General features: G+C 52.4%; 2 protein-coding genes across 2 annotated transcripts; one reads left to right on the top strand and one right to left on the bottom strand.

The window, feature by feature from the left end:
* The first annotated feature begins 352 nt into the window (after positions 1-352).
* Positions 353-2,759, top strand: LOC34619158. Its single transcript, XM_026336756.1, has 8 exons — positions 353-438; positions 552-773; positions 943-1,063; positions 1,181-1,274; positions 1,565-1,692; positions 1,977-2,057; positions 2,261-2,370; positions 2,657-2,759. The coding sequence occupies exons 1-8, from the start codon at positions 353-355 to the stop codon at positions 2,757-2,759; spliced, it is 945 nt and encodes a 314-aa protein (XP_026192541.1).
* Positions 2,760-3,175: 416 nt separating this feature from the next.
* On the bottom strand, positions 3,176-6,397 carry LOC113147163 (ecdysone-induced protein 74EF-like). Its single transcript, XM_026336754.1, has 6 exons — positions 6,358-6,397; positions 5,458-6,130; positions 5,029-5,230; positions 4,462-4,691; positions 3,580-3,610; positions 3,176-3,247 (listed from the first exon to the last, which is right to left on the bottom strand). Exons 1-6 carry the CDS (start codon positions 6,395-6,397, stop codon positions 3,176-3,178), a joined length of 1,248 nt encoding a protein of 415 aa, XP_026192539.1.
* Positions 6,398-14,837: the final 8,440 nt, after the last annotated feature.

Raw genomic sequence — 14,837 nt, 5'->3', positions numbered from 1 at the left:
GTAAACATCCCCCTCTGGTCGCGTTATGTGGTGGGGTTGTGTCGGTGTGTTGTTGGTGGTTGGCTGTGTATGGTGCTTCTACGTGTGTGTGTTGCTGACATGTTAGACTCCTTTCTGCTGATCCGTGTGTTTATATATCTATTTGTCTGTGTGTACGTCTGTTGTACTGTATGTCTGGCTGTCTTCCTGTTGGTCTGTCTGTCTGTCTGTCTGGATGTCTGTCGGTCTGTCTGTCTGTCTGTCTGTCTGTCTGTCTGTCTGTCTGTCTGTCTGTCTGTCTGCGTCCTCTGCCTTCCTCCCCTCGTCTATCGAGTGACCCCTCTGCTCCTGCTTCTTCTGCCTACGCAGATATATGTGCGATACTGCGGCGTGGGTAGCGGCCTCTCAAAAACTCTTCAGCGATATTACCTTCCTTGAGGCATACCATCGCACCGGACGGTAAGAAAGGTCTTTTTTGCAGCTTTTCTTGGCGTGTTTTTCGGCCTCTCCCCGTGCGGTCACTCAATCGTCTGCCATGCCCTTTTTTGCCTCCTCGTTTCCGTGCTTTACAGCTGCCTGAACATCGCCATGACACGCGCTGACAGGGACGGAGAAGTCAAGGCGAGAAGCACACCAGGCCCCTACCTAGAGGTTTTGTTTGCAGCGCTGTCTGTCTGCTCTTACCCCGATGCCACTCTTCTTGGGGGCAGGCAGGCGGGAGGCACCTCACGTGTCTCCCCCCAAGAAGAGTTCACCCCTCCCATCGGTGCCTGCCTCTTGCTTTCCTTTGGAAGGCAGCTCGTGACAAGACGGATCTGAGACTGGGGTGGTATGTGCGCAGCTCATGAATTATCTCAATGCACCCAATGTCGTCGTGTGGTCAGCGGTGTGCTGCTCCTGCGCATTCCCTTTCTTGACACTCCCGATGCCTTTGCTGGAGAGAGGACAGGATGGCCGTCTCAGTATCTCGCCTCCGAATGCTCCTGAGACTCCCTATTACCACGACGGATCTTTGAGCGGCGATATTCCTCTCAAATCGCTCGCTAGCTCCTACTGTGGCCCCCTGTACTCTATCGTGTCGCAGGTATAGACAGTTGCCCATGCTGTTGCTGCTGCTGCTGTTTTGAAACACATCGCAGATTGCCTCAGCAGTGCTTCGACCGCGGGGGAGGCACCTTGTCTCGTGTGCGTGCCCTTTTAGGTAATTTCCGTTCGTCCTGCTGCGGATGTCGCAGGTGAACCCCCACGTATTTCCGTTCTCCGGAATTCGCGCTCATGGGGAAGCAGGAAAGCCCGTAAGAGACGCTTGCTGTCGCTGGTGATGATGCATCTATACATATATACCTATATCTCCATACGTAGACAGATAGATAGAGCTGTATATACATCTATGCATATCTATGTATATGTATTATTTATATGCATACAAGTACATGTACATGTATCTGTACCTATCTCTCTAGATGCCTATATATAGATAGATATATATATCTATATATATCCGTGTCTCTCTTATAGATGACAGCAAAAGGCATATATATATACATATATATATGCCCTTCGCTCTCATCTATTAGCCTTTCAGATGGTAGCTCTTCTTCGCTTGCAGGGACGGAATTGTTTGGAGATTGCGAATTTGGGGTGGGTGTGCAGGTCAGTTGGAGGGGCGCTGGTGGCCAGTGGCGCGGCGGCTTTGTGCTTTCTGGTCTTGAAGTTTTCTTAAAGGAGCACCTCGTGAGGAGCTGAGGCGTACAGTGCAGGAGGCAGATTGAGGCCCTTCTTTCGCTGCATTTGCACCCGATCGCCGAATCCGTTGTGTGCTTCTGAAACTGCTCTCGTGGATTTCTTCCTCCGCTTCCCCTCAGCGTTTTTTGTGCTCTCGTGGATTTCTTCCTTTGCTTCCCTTCAGCGTTTTTTGTGCTCTCGTGGATTTCTTCCTTTGCTTCCCTTCAGCGTTTTTTGTGCTCTCGTGGATTTCTTCCTTTGCTTCCCTTCAGCGCTTTTTGTTGCGGCTTATTGCGCTGCTAAACGTCAGTCCGACGCTCCGCGGCATTAACGCAGGGGCACTCGCCCTCCAGGTGCATTCCGCAGCTAGCGCGCTAGCTGCCCATTTTCCGCTAGCTCGGAAGTCTTGCGAGCATTGACTGCGTAGATATAGAGCAGCAGCAGTGCCGTTTGCCTGTGTGCATTCGAATTGGGGAGTGTTTGGTTGCTTTCTCAGCAGGTTGCACGGGGGTCTGTTCCGGTAAATGGGTGTGTGTGCGTGTGTGTGTGTCTTTAGCCATACACTGGCGACGTTACTGTCTGTCCGCGGAGGCTGTATTGGAGGCACATCAAGCTGATGAATGACCAGTCATTTGCCGACGTTAAATGGTTCGCACACTCTCAAAGGCAGCGGCGATAAATCCTTTAAGGGCCTGAAGGCTGCTGCCAGATGTGGCTTTCGTGTCTTGTGTTTGTGGTTCGCCAGCTGCCGTCGCAGCAGCATCAGAGCATGCAGCAGCGCGTGCTTCTTCCCACATGCGTGTGTTCGGCAGCGGAGCTTGCACGTAGGTGCTTCATGCTAAAGGTTTGCCTACAGGGGTTGGGGGTGTGCGTTGCTGCAGGTATGTCCAGGAAGGGCGAGCCATGGCGTTCCCTAAGCTCCATCTCATAAGGTATGTTGCTGCTTCCGTAGATGGAATCTGTTTTTCGCGGTAGGTGGCTCTCGAAGGCGGCGTCCTGCCCGCTGGTGTTGCGCTGTGTCTGCAGCAACCGGATGCGAATTGAAAAGGCCATAGATGCACTTGTTGCTGTTGTGGGGGCAGCAGACTCTGACGCGGTTAGTGCGTAACGCACCAACGCCTCAGGGGGCAGGAGCTGCTGCAGCCGCTAATCTGCCGTAATGTAGCAGGCGAAACTGTCAATTAGCTGGAGAAGCGTGCAGCAGCAGCTGCTCCTGCTTCTGCTCCCGCAGTCGACGTGCGCAGGTAGCACATGTCAATTTGCTGTATGTCGTACCCGTACAAAACTGAGAAAGAGACTACCAAACATTTCTCACTGTATACCGCAATTTCTAGGTTTCTCTTTTCTCTAGATCCTGCAGGGGGCAGCCTGTTCTGTAGCGTGGCAACAATCAACTTGTGTTTTGGCTGTCTAGTCATCCTAGGACTCTGGATGCAGTATGTACCTATCGGGTGCACCTACAAGCGCATTACTAGGCAGCGCGAGCACCTGCAGTCACGGCAGCATGATGCGTAGGAGTCGCATGCATTGTCAAATGCATGCACTTTCAAAACACATTGCACGTCCACGTCCGGCGTTTCCAAAGAAAAAAAGTTGACCTTCAGACAGAGCCCCAGCACTGTGACTGCTCGATCACAGCGGTGGAAGCTGCGCCGTGCACAGTGACGGAACTGAAACAGAAGGCCTCAGCATCTGCGAGTGTGAGTGCTGCTGCTGCTCAGGTGTCTGCCTGACCAGCATCTGCGGATGCTGCCGTATATGCATCTGCTGCATCTGCAGCAGGAGCTGCTGCTGCTGATGCGTCGTCGTCTGCTGCTGCACGTGCTGCATCTGCTGTTCCCTCTGCTGCATCTGCTGTTCCCTCTGCTGCACGTGCTGCAGCTGCTGTTCTCTCTGCTGCTGTTGCCTTTGCTCGGCTTGTGCGCCTCCACCCATCCACCTGAAAACGCCAGCTAGCCAACTCCTGGATGCAGGTTGCTGCCCCTGCTGCATTGGCTTCTGCTGAGGGGCACGCTCCTGCTGCATCACGTGTTGCTGCGGGGGACAAGTCACATTGCTGTGCTGCGGTGCAGAGCGACCACCATAAACAGCAGGTGCCGCCGATGGAGGTGCTACTATTTCTTTTTCATCCTCTGCCGTGGGATAGCAAGCAACAAAGGGGGCGATTCCATTGGAGAGGCCCATGTGGTAGCGGGTAAGATTTCGCTGGAGCTCAGCTGCCTCCGTCTGCTGCCTTTCAGCTATTTGTGCTGCCAGAAAGCTCTGATACTGCATCTCTCCAGCAGCCGTGAAACGCGACATAGGCGCCCTATACGCAGACGCACAGAACGAGGAAGACTTCAGTAAAGGGCTCCGGCTCACCGTTCTTCTGCAACAATTAGCCACCGGCTTTGATCCACGACCAGCTAGGGTTGCTAGCTGGCCGTACAAAGGGCACAGTCGTCTGTGCATGCAAAACGTACAATCCTTGCTTCATGAGATGAAGGATGTAATCGTCTAGAGATCGGCCTCCTAGCCACGCGCGTATTCCAGAGCCTGCACGCATGCACGAACTCACGCATGCTCCCTCCACAGGGCACGGCTTGCATACCGTGGTTGCTGCTACCATACACGCCGCTAAGGAAACAGAGTAGCTTCAGTAAAATTCCGCATTTACCGTTGCTGTCGTGCGAATTGCCGCTGGCCACCACGACCTCCTCTTCCACGGGGACTGCTAGCTGCTGGAGCAGGGGTATATGCTTCATCGCATGTTGCTGCTGGCGCTGCAGGTGGCGTTCTTGCTGGAGCTGCTGTTGCTGAAGGTACTGTTGAAAAAGCTGCTGCTGTTGTATCTGCTGCTGCTGTTGTATCTGCTGCTGCTGTTGTATCTGCTGTTGGGTTTGTTGCTGCTGGAGGTGCTGCAGATGGACCTGCTGGTGTTGAAGATGCTGGTGCTGCTGGTGCTGCTCTGCGTGCTGTACTGTTGGCTGTTGCTGCTGGCGCAACTCTTGCTGTACTTGGTGCACTTGCTGCTGCTGCAGTCTCACATCGGACGCATCAGCAGCCGTCTTTGCGGCGGTGCTTCCAGAGAAGGAGCGCTGGAGGCGGGGGGACCCTGTGCCACGTCTGACAACGCTGCTGCTGCTGCTGCTGCTGTCGTTGGTGCTGCTAGGGCAGCTGCACGGCGAGCCTTCCTCCCAGTTGGAATCGTCGTTGCTCTGGCGCTGAAGGAGCGCTTCCCGTGAAGCCTGCTCTGCTTGTTGGCATAGCGCAGCGGCTGTTGTCGGCTCAGTAACATAGACCTGCGATTCAATATCCATGGCCGTCAGCGCAGGAGCCTCTCGCTGGCGCTGCTGCGCACTTCCGCTTTGATGCCTTTCCTGCTCTTGCAGCTGCAGCATCTGCTGCTGCCTCGCAAATTTTGACTGTTGCTCCTTCAGCTTCTGGCGATACAAGTGCTTCTGCTGCGTCTGGCGCAGTCGGTTGACGTCTTCTAAGACCACGGAAGTCTGTGGTTCCTCTGGCCCAGCATCTGCTGCGCTTGCTGCTAAAGCCCATGCAGCGGCTTCTGCTGGAGGCGCTCCAATTGGCGAGACGGCAGCCCCCATGGTGCTCCTCAAGTGTGACGCATGACGGGGTACTCCTTGCCGCTGCGGAAGCCTGGAAGCGCTGTTGCTGCGGAAGCGTGTATGCATGCCGCTGCTGCTAAGGCCCGCACGCGGCGAGGAGTGGTAATCCTCATTCGGACTCAGGTGTGCGTTGCTGGAAGGCGACATGCCAGCGTCATCGCTCGCAGAGCGTGGAAGCAGATCGGAGAGCTGCGACGTGTCATCTCCCGCCGCTGTGCTGATGCTGGCCTTGCCGCTGGTGCTGCCTTTGTCTGCTGAGGAGACTGGAGAGGGCCTTGTTGGCGGAAGGCTCGTCTGTTTGCGGAGGGGGGGGCGTCCAGCCGCAGACGCGTCCCCCTTGTCGTTGCTGTTGCCGCATGACGTAGTTGACTGCCCAACAGCGCTGTTTACCCTCCACAAGGATCGCCTAGTGCTGCCAGTATCCTCTGCACCAACGCCGCTGCTGCGGCTCAAATTGGAATTTCCCCGGGGGGGGGGCGTTGCTGCAGGCAGACGGGAGTTCCTGCCAGCGTTGCTGCTGCCGGAGGAGCTCTTTGAAGGCGCAGCGCCAGCAGCTGTAGAGGCTGCTGCTGCTGCTGCTGCTGCTGCTGCTGCAGCCGAGCCTGCTGAGGCCGCCGTTCTTGGCAAAGGCCTGCGACTGCCAGCGATTTTGCGGGATACTGTACGTGCGGGAGGCGTTGCTGCTGAATGGGGGGGCGGTGCAGCAGTGGCAGCCGCTGCACCCGTAGTCGTCGCAGCAGTGCTGCGAGTTCTTCCTGCAAGGCCTCTTCTTTGCTGCTGCTGCTGCAGAAAAGACGCCGCACTGGGGCTCAAAGGGCCTTTGAGGGCAGACGCGTCCGTACTGGATGTGCTGGCGAGGGGCCTCAGCGGCGGCTGCTGATTCTTGCTGCGTGCTTGCTGATGCTGATGTTGCTGATGCTGATGCTGCTGATGTTGCCGACCCCGCACAAGCTGCTGCTGGCGGCTGGGGTAAGCGTCGCTGATACTGTCGGACACCGCTGCAATGCTACTACTACTGCTGCTGTTGCTGCTGCTCCTGGCATGCCTGCTGAAGTCTGAGCACCACTCTCTCTCGTGCTCAGCATCTCTCGCTGCAGCCGCGCCTGTGGCTCCAGGAAGGCGTGTGTGGCAGTCTCTTAGGGCCGTCGCAGAGTCTGTGCGCGAGCTGCCGTCCGGCAGCCTTCGTCCGCCATGCAACCCTCCTGCAGGAGCACAGGCAGTAGACAGCAGCCGCTGCAAAGCTTTGAAGCGGCAAGAGGGCAGGATGATGCACCATGCACGAAGCGAAGGCTGGGAAGGCCCCAGCATGCTATTGCAGCTACATTCGTACGGATGGGGGGGGTAGTGGCTGGAATCTTTTCTCCTGCCTCAGCCACACTCAAAACCGATTGTATTCACCTGCCCTAGTGAGGCCATGAGACTTTGTTCTCATGCGTGCTGCTGAGAAGTCGCTTCTCAGGCCTCCCTTGTGTTGCTGCTTTTCCTTCTGTTGCTGCTGCTGCTCCTCTATCTCCAGGAGCAGCTGCTCTTCCTGCTGCATAAGCGCAACAAATTCCTCCTGCTGCAGCAAGAGGATCCACGCCTCAGGATCGTGATGGCCTCGCAGAGCTTCCTCACTCAGCGACGCCCTCAGCGCGTGCACCTGGGCAGTAGCCGACCTGCTCGCAGCACAGCAGCAGGAGGAACAGAGACTAACTGAAGCAGCTGAACAGGCGAAACGGGGTGTTTGAGCAGCGACAGAGGCAGCTACAGCCACCCTACGCAGAAGAGTGGCCTTGCCACCATCACTGCAGCGACCACAGCACTCCGGCAGAGCGCATATTCTTCCAAGGCGCACTGAATTCGCTTTTGCAGATCAGTCGGGTTGGTATTGAGGGGCCCCTTCAAGAGGGGCAGGCTCTTCCCCGGATTATAAGGATCGCTGGAGTGTCGCAGGCCATAGCTTCCAGCCTCAGCCTCCGTGCATTCGCTGCGGAGTCGCAGATCCTGCTGAGGCTGTCGAGTATGCCGATACGAGTTCTGCTGCATGTTGTACGTGTAAGGCCGCTGCTGGGTAGGTTGTTGTTGCTGCTGCTGCTGAGCACACTGCTGCTGCTGTTGATGAGCATACTGCTGTTGCTGTTGATGAGCATACTGCTGCTGCTGTTGATGAGCATACTGCTGTTGCTGTTGCTGAGCATATTGTTGTTGTTGCTGCTGCTGAGCATACTGTTGTTGCTGCTGTTGCTGAGCATATTGTTGTTGTTGCTGCTGCTGAGCATACTGCTGTTGCTGCTGTTGCTGAGCATACTGCTGTTGCTGAGCATACTGCTGTTGCGGTCGCTGAGCATGCTGCTGCTGCTGCCACTTATCTTCCCATCCCGTTCGCTCTTCTGTAGGGAAATTGGAAAGTAATACAGCTCCTGGAATGCCGCCGTGTGGCGGCCCGTGTCGCTGCTGCACCATCGTGTGTTGCAAAGGCGACAGCGCCGTGTGTTGCTGCTGCCTGGGATTAGCATAAAACTGCTGCTGTGGAGGCGACATTGCGAGCTGCGCCGAGGGATGCGCCAGCAGGGGCCTCTGGGGATTCATCATGAGCTGAGCGTCTTGTTTCCGATGCTGCAGTGGGAGGGGCTGTCTCATGGGGGAGAGGTGCCGCATGCAGCCGTATAATACGGGGAGCTCGCACTGGCTAGAGGCCCCTTGCACCAGTGCGGCTGCAGCTAGAGCAGCGAGGCCTGTAGCGCTGGCTGTATTACACGATGGGCGAAATCGAGAGGAAGAGAGAGGGAGAGAGGAAGAGGGGGAGGAAGCACAGGGAGAGCGTCCTCCTGAGAAACTAGAGCCTTCCAACAGCTAGGGCAGTGTCTCGGGCGTCATCCTGGCTCCTCTAGACCCTTTTCAGCCCTTGCCTGTGCAGGCTCTCCTTGTGAGTGGCTTTCGCTTTTTTGACACGGAAGCGTGTTGCAGATCATCTGGCCGCCGCGCCCGCAACTGTCCCTGACCGCGTTGCTGCTGCGGCTCCGCAAGGCATCAATCTTGAAGGTTTTTTGCCTTGTGCACTGAGGAAGAGGCACAGCATTTCGAGCGCGTCTGCAGCTCATGCGGCAGGTGTTGGCGCTGGGAATGGGGCGTTGCAGTCGGCGGTGCCGAAGCAGGAGACTGAATGAAGAAGGGCTTGGCGGGTCGCCTAGCTCCCAGGCGTACTACTCTGTATCTGCAGTACCTACACACAATTGCCTGTAAAAGCGCCTTAAACTTAAAATAAAATTCTTCAGACAAAAACACGCTAACAAGCAAAGAACGGAGGGACACGGCAACGATGGATGGCGCCACCGTCGCAGCCGCCCCTAGGCCGGCTCGGGCAGCCGTCGGTCGCGTGCGCCTTCTACAGCAACAGAAGACCACGTATCGACCGGCGATGAGGGGCTAGACAAGGGGACTTTCCCTTTTAGTTTGTTCATGCTTCGCATTTCATTTGTGCTTTGGAGTATTATGCTACCAGAAGCTCCAGGGAGAGGCGCTGATGTGACAGAACCCGCCGGCTTCGTGTTGTATCCATGGCTCACGGGGGCGGCACAAAGGCTCCAGGGTCTGTCTGCACAAGGAGGCGCTGCACTTTGAAACACGACCGAAATATACTCATAAAACATTGCTCCGTAGTAACGCTTTTAGCATCGGATGATATGCAGTGCGGTATCTGCTAGTTTCAATGGGAAGGGCATTTTATGCGGAACTTGTGTCGAACACGTACCGCCGCAGGGGACACACATAAATGTACATCCAGAAATCCCTAAAAAGCAATACTCCAGCGAAATACCACATTCCGATTGCAAAGACAGCTCTCCGAGTATTGGGTTATAGGGGGAGAGACTCGTATTTATCCTAGAAAGCTAAAAAGCGAGCGTAGAGATGGTCAAGACAGGGTCCACGCCAAACTTTTCCTCGAAACTACTCCTACTGTAGCTTTACTTCGGGTACAAAATGTTAAAAATTGAATGTACATATATATAAGCATCGAATCTTTAGTTGGACTGTTCCTTCGATTGATGTAGAGGGTGGCTAAACTCGACAGTACAAGAATGAGCGGTTTGTGCTTGCGTACTATTACTCAAAGTATGTGCAAACTTCTGAGAATCCCTGAAGTGATCAGGGAATGTAACTATTTGTAGCATTGTCCTTCCTCTCCTGCGGCCGAAACCGTGTGGGTTGAGAGCAAGGAGAAATAAGAGTTCTTATAAAGAAATAGTGTTGTTATTCTATCCTTAATTATGTTCTTGTGGCTAAGCATCCGTGACAGAGATTCTATAAGGAACCCTACTGATTCTTCAGATAATACAGAAGCTCTAACGACACGCCTACAATCACCTCGTTACGAAGTATTGTACAATAATTAGGGTTTAAGCAGGAAGTGTCCAAGTAAAAGCTTGCTTTATTGAAACTAGCCTTTACTGCCACCTCAGTGTTTCCATCATGAGATACTTCGTTACCAAATCCTATCTGCGGCGGAAGAATCTTTTTTCTTACCACTGTACATCACTTAATCAGTACAGAATTGGCTACTTGGTTTAGCTGCTCGCCTATCTTATTATTGCACAGCAGGGTTACCTCAATGCAAAGTATACGTGTGCTATTAACGCAGTGTGCACCGCGCTGTGAATGCTTAGAGTGCTCAGAGTGCGCAGCAACTGTGCGCACCTTGGCTGTCCCTCCACCCTCTTGCCGGAATCCAAAGGGGCGAGCGCAGGGGACGAATGGAGTTTCTCTGGCAGGGCACTCTATAAATTCCTCCCAATCTTGATTTGAGTAAAGAGCCAAGTGCCTTTATACGGACACTTCAGATGCAACGTCGTAGCTAGAATTGGCGCACGCTTCGAAGTGGCCGTTCCCGCCCATGAGCCACAGGCACCGGATGTAGTGGGATATCATGCTGCCGTATAACAAGCTCCCTGAGCCTTTTGTTCCGATCAAATCGTTTCCTAATTCAGCAATTTTAGCTTTTAAAGTGACAGGCCTATACATACTATCTGTTGATAGAAGTATGTGGTAGCACGATGTCGGTTCAGGCTCCAGAGGCAGGCTTGCGAACTGGTGTGAACGCAGTAGTAAAACAGCTGATAGACAGGCATAATTTCTCAGCTGATTAACATTGCTCGGCTGCATCACTGAGCTCTTGCCATTTAAGAAAGCATAGCAGCCGTAAGGATTGGCAAGTACTCGAAAACTTCATCGGCTCGGTGAAAATGTACAAGGTTTTGTACCCTCATGCAAGGAAATGAGTACTCCTTAGGGCCTGGATACCGGAAGAATAAACAATTTAGCGGTGGGTAAGTTCATGTGCCGGATGCCGTCTGCCTGCACAAATTACTTCAGTTCCCGCCTTTATACATGCCCGGACTCATCGGTTTGTGCCGAGATCAGCTTCCCTGCAAGCTTTGGGAGAATTGAGCTGAAGCAGGGCAGTATATCAATACATTAGTATACATTCAGATAGGAAATTTGGTTTAGGAGAGTCAACAAAGTTGATAAAGAGTTGGATTTTAGTACTCTATCTCGTGTCTACCCAATGTGGCTCGTCAACTGGTCGCAGGGCGGGCAACGACACATCGACTAATAGGCCTACTAGTGGGTTTTCCGCAACTGGTGCACTACTTACGGTTTCAGGATCAAATGAACGCAATGCCTGATTATGGGGCTTGAAAGGAATAGCCAAGCTGGGATTCAGAACCGTTGGACGTCGGGGCTGTGTCAACCGGCTCTAGACTCCAGTCCACGGTGGACGCGAAAAGACAGCCGAGTGAACCTGCACTCATATGCAGCCCCAGATAGCCCTTCACCAATGCGGTTTATCCTAGCTGGGTGAACGGGGTATATAATTCAGAGCTGCAAGCGTGTGCAAAACAAAGAGTTTCAGCAACAAAATGGGAACCAGCAAGAGCAGGTTGCTAAGCGAGCAAAGGCGCATCAAGGTAGCAGAAGGACCTCACGCGGGCTATGACGCGGTGAATGGCAAGTAGCTGTGTAGCAGAACTTTCAGCTGCTGCGTATTGGCGAATATGCTCGACATGCTACGCGGATCAACAATCTACGCGGCATTTCACTCAGCAGACGCCCTCTTGGAAATCCCCGTTACCCCTCACACCAAGCAAAATACGACGCACTACAATAGCACTAGGAAGCTTCAGTATGGCTGCATGCTGTCCAGGCTTTTAAATATCTCAGCTAAAATAAACTATCCATATTTTCGGAACTTGAATGAGCCTGTAATGCAGGGATGGATGGGTCTTTATGCATGAAAAAAGCCAGAGTACTCTGGCGAAATGCTGAAAGGAAGCTACAAGTGCATGCGATTCAGCAGGTGGACAAGTAGTGGAATATAAGTTCATGCAAGTGTCTTCAATCTCTAAGAACAAGTGTGCTTCCTTGGTTTTATGTTTTGGTTGCGGAAGCAAGACCAAATCCCGCACAGATTGAAGCAATCACGGCGTGGCCCTGGCTATCACGCAGCCAACGGACGTTGATCAGTTCTCTCAGCCTGCTTTTCATATCGAACAATTGGTTAAATCTACTAGAATTGTTGCTTGTTATCTGAGACGAATAAAACCCAGTTTAAGACCTGGACAGATGGGGCTGATGCGACGCCAGGGACGCTTACTGGCCGCCTTACAACGCTTCCTGTACTTGAACCGCCCGATTGTAAGCTTCACAATAAAAGTCCTAAACACATTTCAAAAAACTACATTAAAGGCCAACAGCCCGTCTGGACATTTAAATGACGCTCATATATATAGTGCCGGCACTTTTTTACGCCTTACCATGCCTCATGGGCTTCCTTTGCCCTCACTAGATACCGATGTTCATTTTACGGAAAGCGAGTCAAATAACACGACATGCTTTAGTATTTGTGGAACCCCGGAGAAAAAACCACCCATTGCCACGTCGTTGCCACCGGCTGTACGGACGAAATCTTAGACTTGTAAGTTGGCTTGGCGCCCTCGTGCTCCACAATTAGGGCCTCTGAGAGCATCAACAAGGTGATTGCCAATGCGCTCTTGCGGCAACCCGGTAATTCATGAGCATGCAGAGAAACTGCACTTCTCTACGATGATTCACGATTTCTATTATAATTTAGTGAGAGGACTCATTCGTTTGAAACCCATGCATCTTAGACGGTTGCCAACATCCAGAATGGCTCAAGAACCAAGCACTAGCGCATTGGCGTTAAGAATAGCCTTCCATAGTTCAAAACAAAGCGAGGGCTCAGTCGCTCGCACAATCCAACTTCTCTCTGCAGTGCCATTTTGCGCAAAGCCCATGGTTATGTACTTTTGGGTTATGGTGGGGTTCACACTACAGTGAAAAGCTCTTACGGTCTGTCGGGTGGCCTGGGGTGTGTCCCGCGGGAGAGAAGTATGCACTGCCATGCCCAGATGGTGAGCAGTGGAATCTACGCAAATCCCTACACCGAGCCTTTCGCTAACCTTCAGGTTCCTGCAAGGATCTGAATAGCTTTGACCACGAACTTTATTGTTGAACTGTGAGAGATTATGGACCAGGATATCATCAACGTCCTTGCCAAAACAAATATGGCTATTTCATGCCCCGCTCTAGCTGTCAGAGAGCAGTGCGTCACTGAATTATTGCAAGATCATATACACAGGATTCCCAAGTATGCGAAGTATCGCTGTGGACAGGGATTGATGACTCATTAGGACGTTCTGGAGTGTAATTACGACCTGTCTACACATTTCTTATGGGGTGACCACTGCGAACCAACCCTGAGGCAGATAGACATATATAACGCACCAAACGCACTCTTCTGCTGCATATGCAGCTCTTTGATAGCTATCATTCAATGGTCGAGCTTGATTTTACTCTCTGTGGTGAATGCTTATATAATAAAGCAGCACACCCACGACTACCCGGCGCCTACCGCACCCCCGGTCCACACTGCTGAGAAACCATTGTCGGATCTCAGCCTGGACCTGCTGCTCCGGGGTCAGCCGCTACACTTACCAGCGGAGGGACTCACAGTGCAGCTTGATAGTGCATGCGATAGTATGTTCAAAGCTTAAGAGACACCTGATTATAGTAAGCGGCGGTCGACTGTACGTTTCGAGCCGGAGAATTGGTCCTGGTGGCACGACAGGCTTTACGAGATGCACAAGATGGCCAGAGGAACAAGCTCGCGACCAGGAGGCAAGAATTTTTGCCATTCTCTCACAAATCAATGCTCTTTCTTACTCTTTTTATTTCCCTAGTGATTGTAGGTGCCGCAGTGCGGTCAACATTGGCTTCCTTACGAAGTTTCAAACCTGTCAGAATTGTTTGCGGATTTTCCCGCGGAGGCATTCAGCCCGAGTGGCGGGGAAAGGTCTACAGGGAGCCGTAGAAGTACAATACTTCGAGAATATTGAACACTGAGGATATTCTAGACAGGAGTGTTCAGCAAAATGAGAAGGGGAATATCCGGCTGAGTTGTTGATGAAGCAGTAGTTGCGAGATTTGCTGGTGGAGAGAGAATTCGCGGCTCTTTTGGTTATCAACGCTAGTTGACATGGGCGATGCTCCCCGCATTCCTTGGTAATTGTTTATCGCCGGCGCATTTTTGCCTGAAAAAGATACTTTCCTATAAGGATATTGCTTGGAAATCCACGTTATTATTGTTATGTTGTTTATCACACTCGGAATAATTAACAAACACTTTCTGGTATGCTGTCTTTAAACCCTTCCCTAGGCCTCTATTGGGGCTCTGATGCCGCCTATGCTGCGTGCATCGGCTGTACTTGCAAGGAAATGGTGCCCTCAGGCGTGGAGGCATCACTAAACAAGAGTGTGTTTGGGTTCCTTTGCAGGAGTACTTGTCTTTTGCTTTCTTTTTCTTATAGCAGGAGGTCCACATCGTTCACCCGTCCGATTACAACAAGACATCACGCTGCCATGGAGCTGTTGGTCTGGTCCCTCATTTGTTGTTTGCTAGTGCGTGTGACCTGTTTCCATCCACTTCTCATTACGGGTTGCTGTCAGGATTTTCTCTCTCAATCTTACTATATTGTGCATTTCTAATTGCCTGTAGAATAGCGATTGAGCAGGGCCTCCCTGTGTGTGGTCTGGATGTACAGGTAGGGAAACTAGGACCAAGGCTTTTGAATTGTGGGGAACGTGACGCGGGTTGAGCTGCCTGAGACACTTTCTACTATAGTAGATATGTTTATTTAGGAATTTTGAAGGAATTTAGAAATCGTTTGGGCTGTTCGCATATCTTCTTAATTGGAGACTACTCTTAGGTTGATACAAGCAGGCGCATTGCTGTGTGCGTGTGCGGTAGATGCCGTGTGCAACTCATTGTACATGCTCCGAGTGCTTAGAGGCTGCAGCTATGCGCACCGTGGCTGTCCCTCTCCCCTCATTTTTTTGCGAACTCTCATGCAGGAGGGCAAGAAAAACAAGAGATGCCTACATGCAAACCACTGAAGAACTTTCTGTGAAGTTTGTATTGAGTACAAATACAAGTGGCTCCCAACAGAGAAAGATTTTAGAGTGCGT

The sequence above is a fragment of the Cyclospora cayetanensis genome, unplaced genomic scaffold, assembly GCF_002999335.1.
Source record: "Cyclospora cayetanensis isolate NF1_C8 unplaced genomic scaffold, CcayRef3 CcayRef3_contig_145, whole genome shotgun sequence".
In the NCBI taxonomy this organism is placed as follows: Eukaryota; Apicomplexa; class Conoidasida; order Eucoccidiorida; family Eimeriidae; genus Cyclospora; species Cyclospora cayetanensis.
The sequence above is the reverse complement of the archived record's forward strand: the minus strand, read 5'-3'. Positions and strand labels throughout refer to the sequence as shown.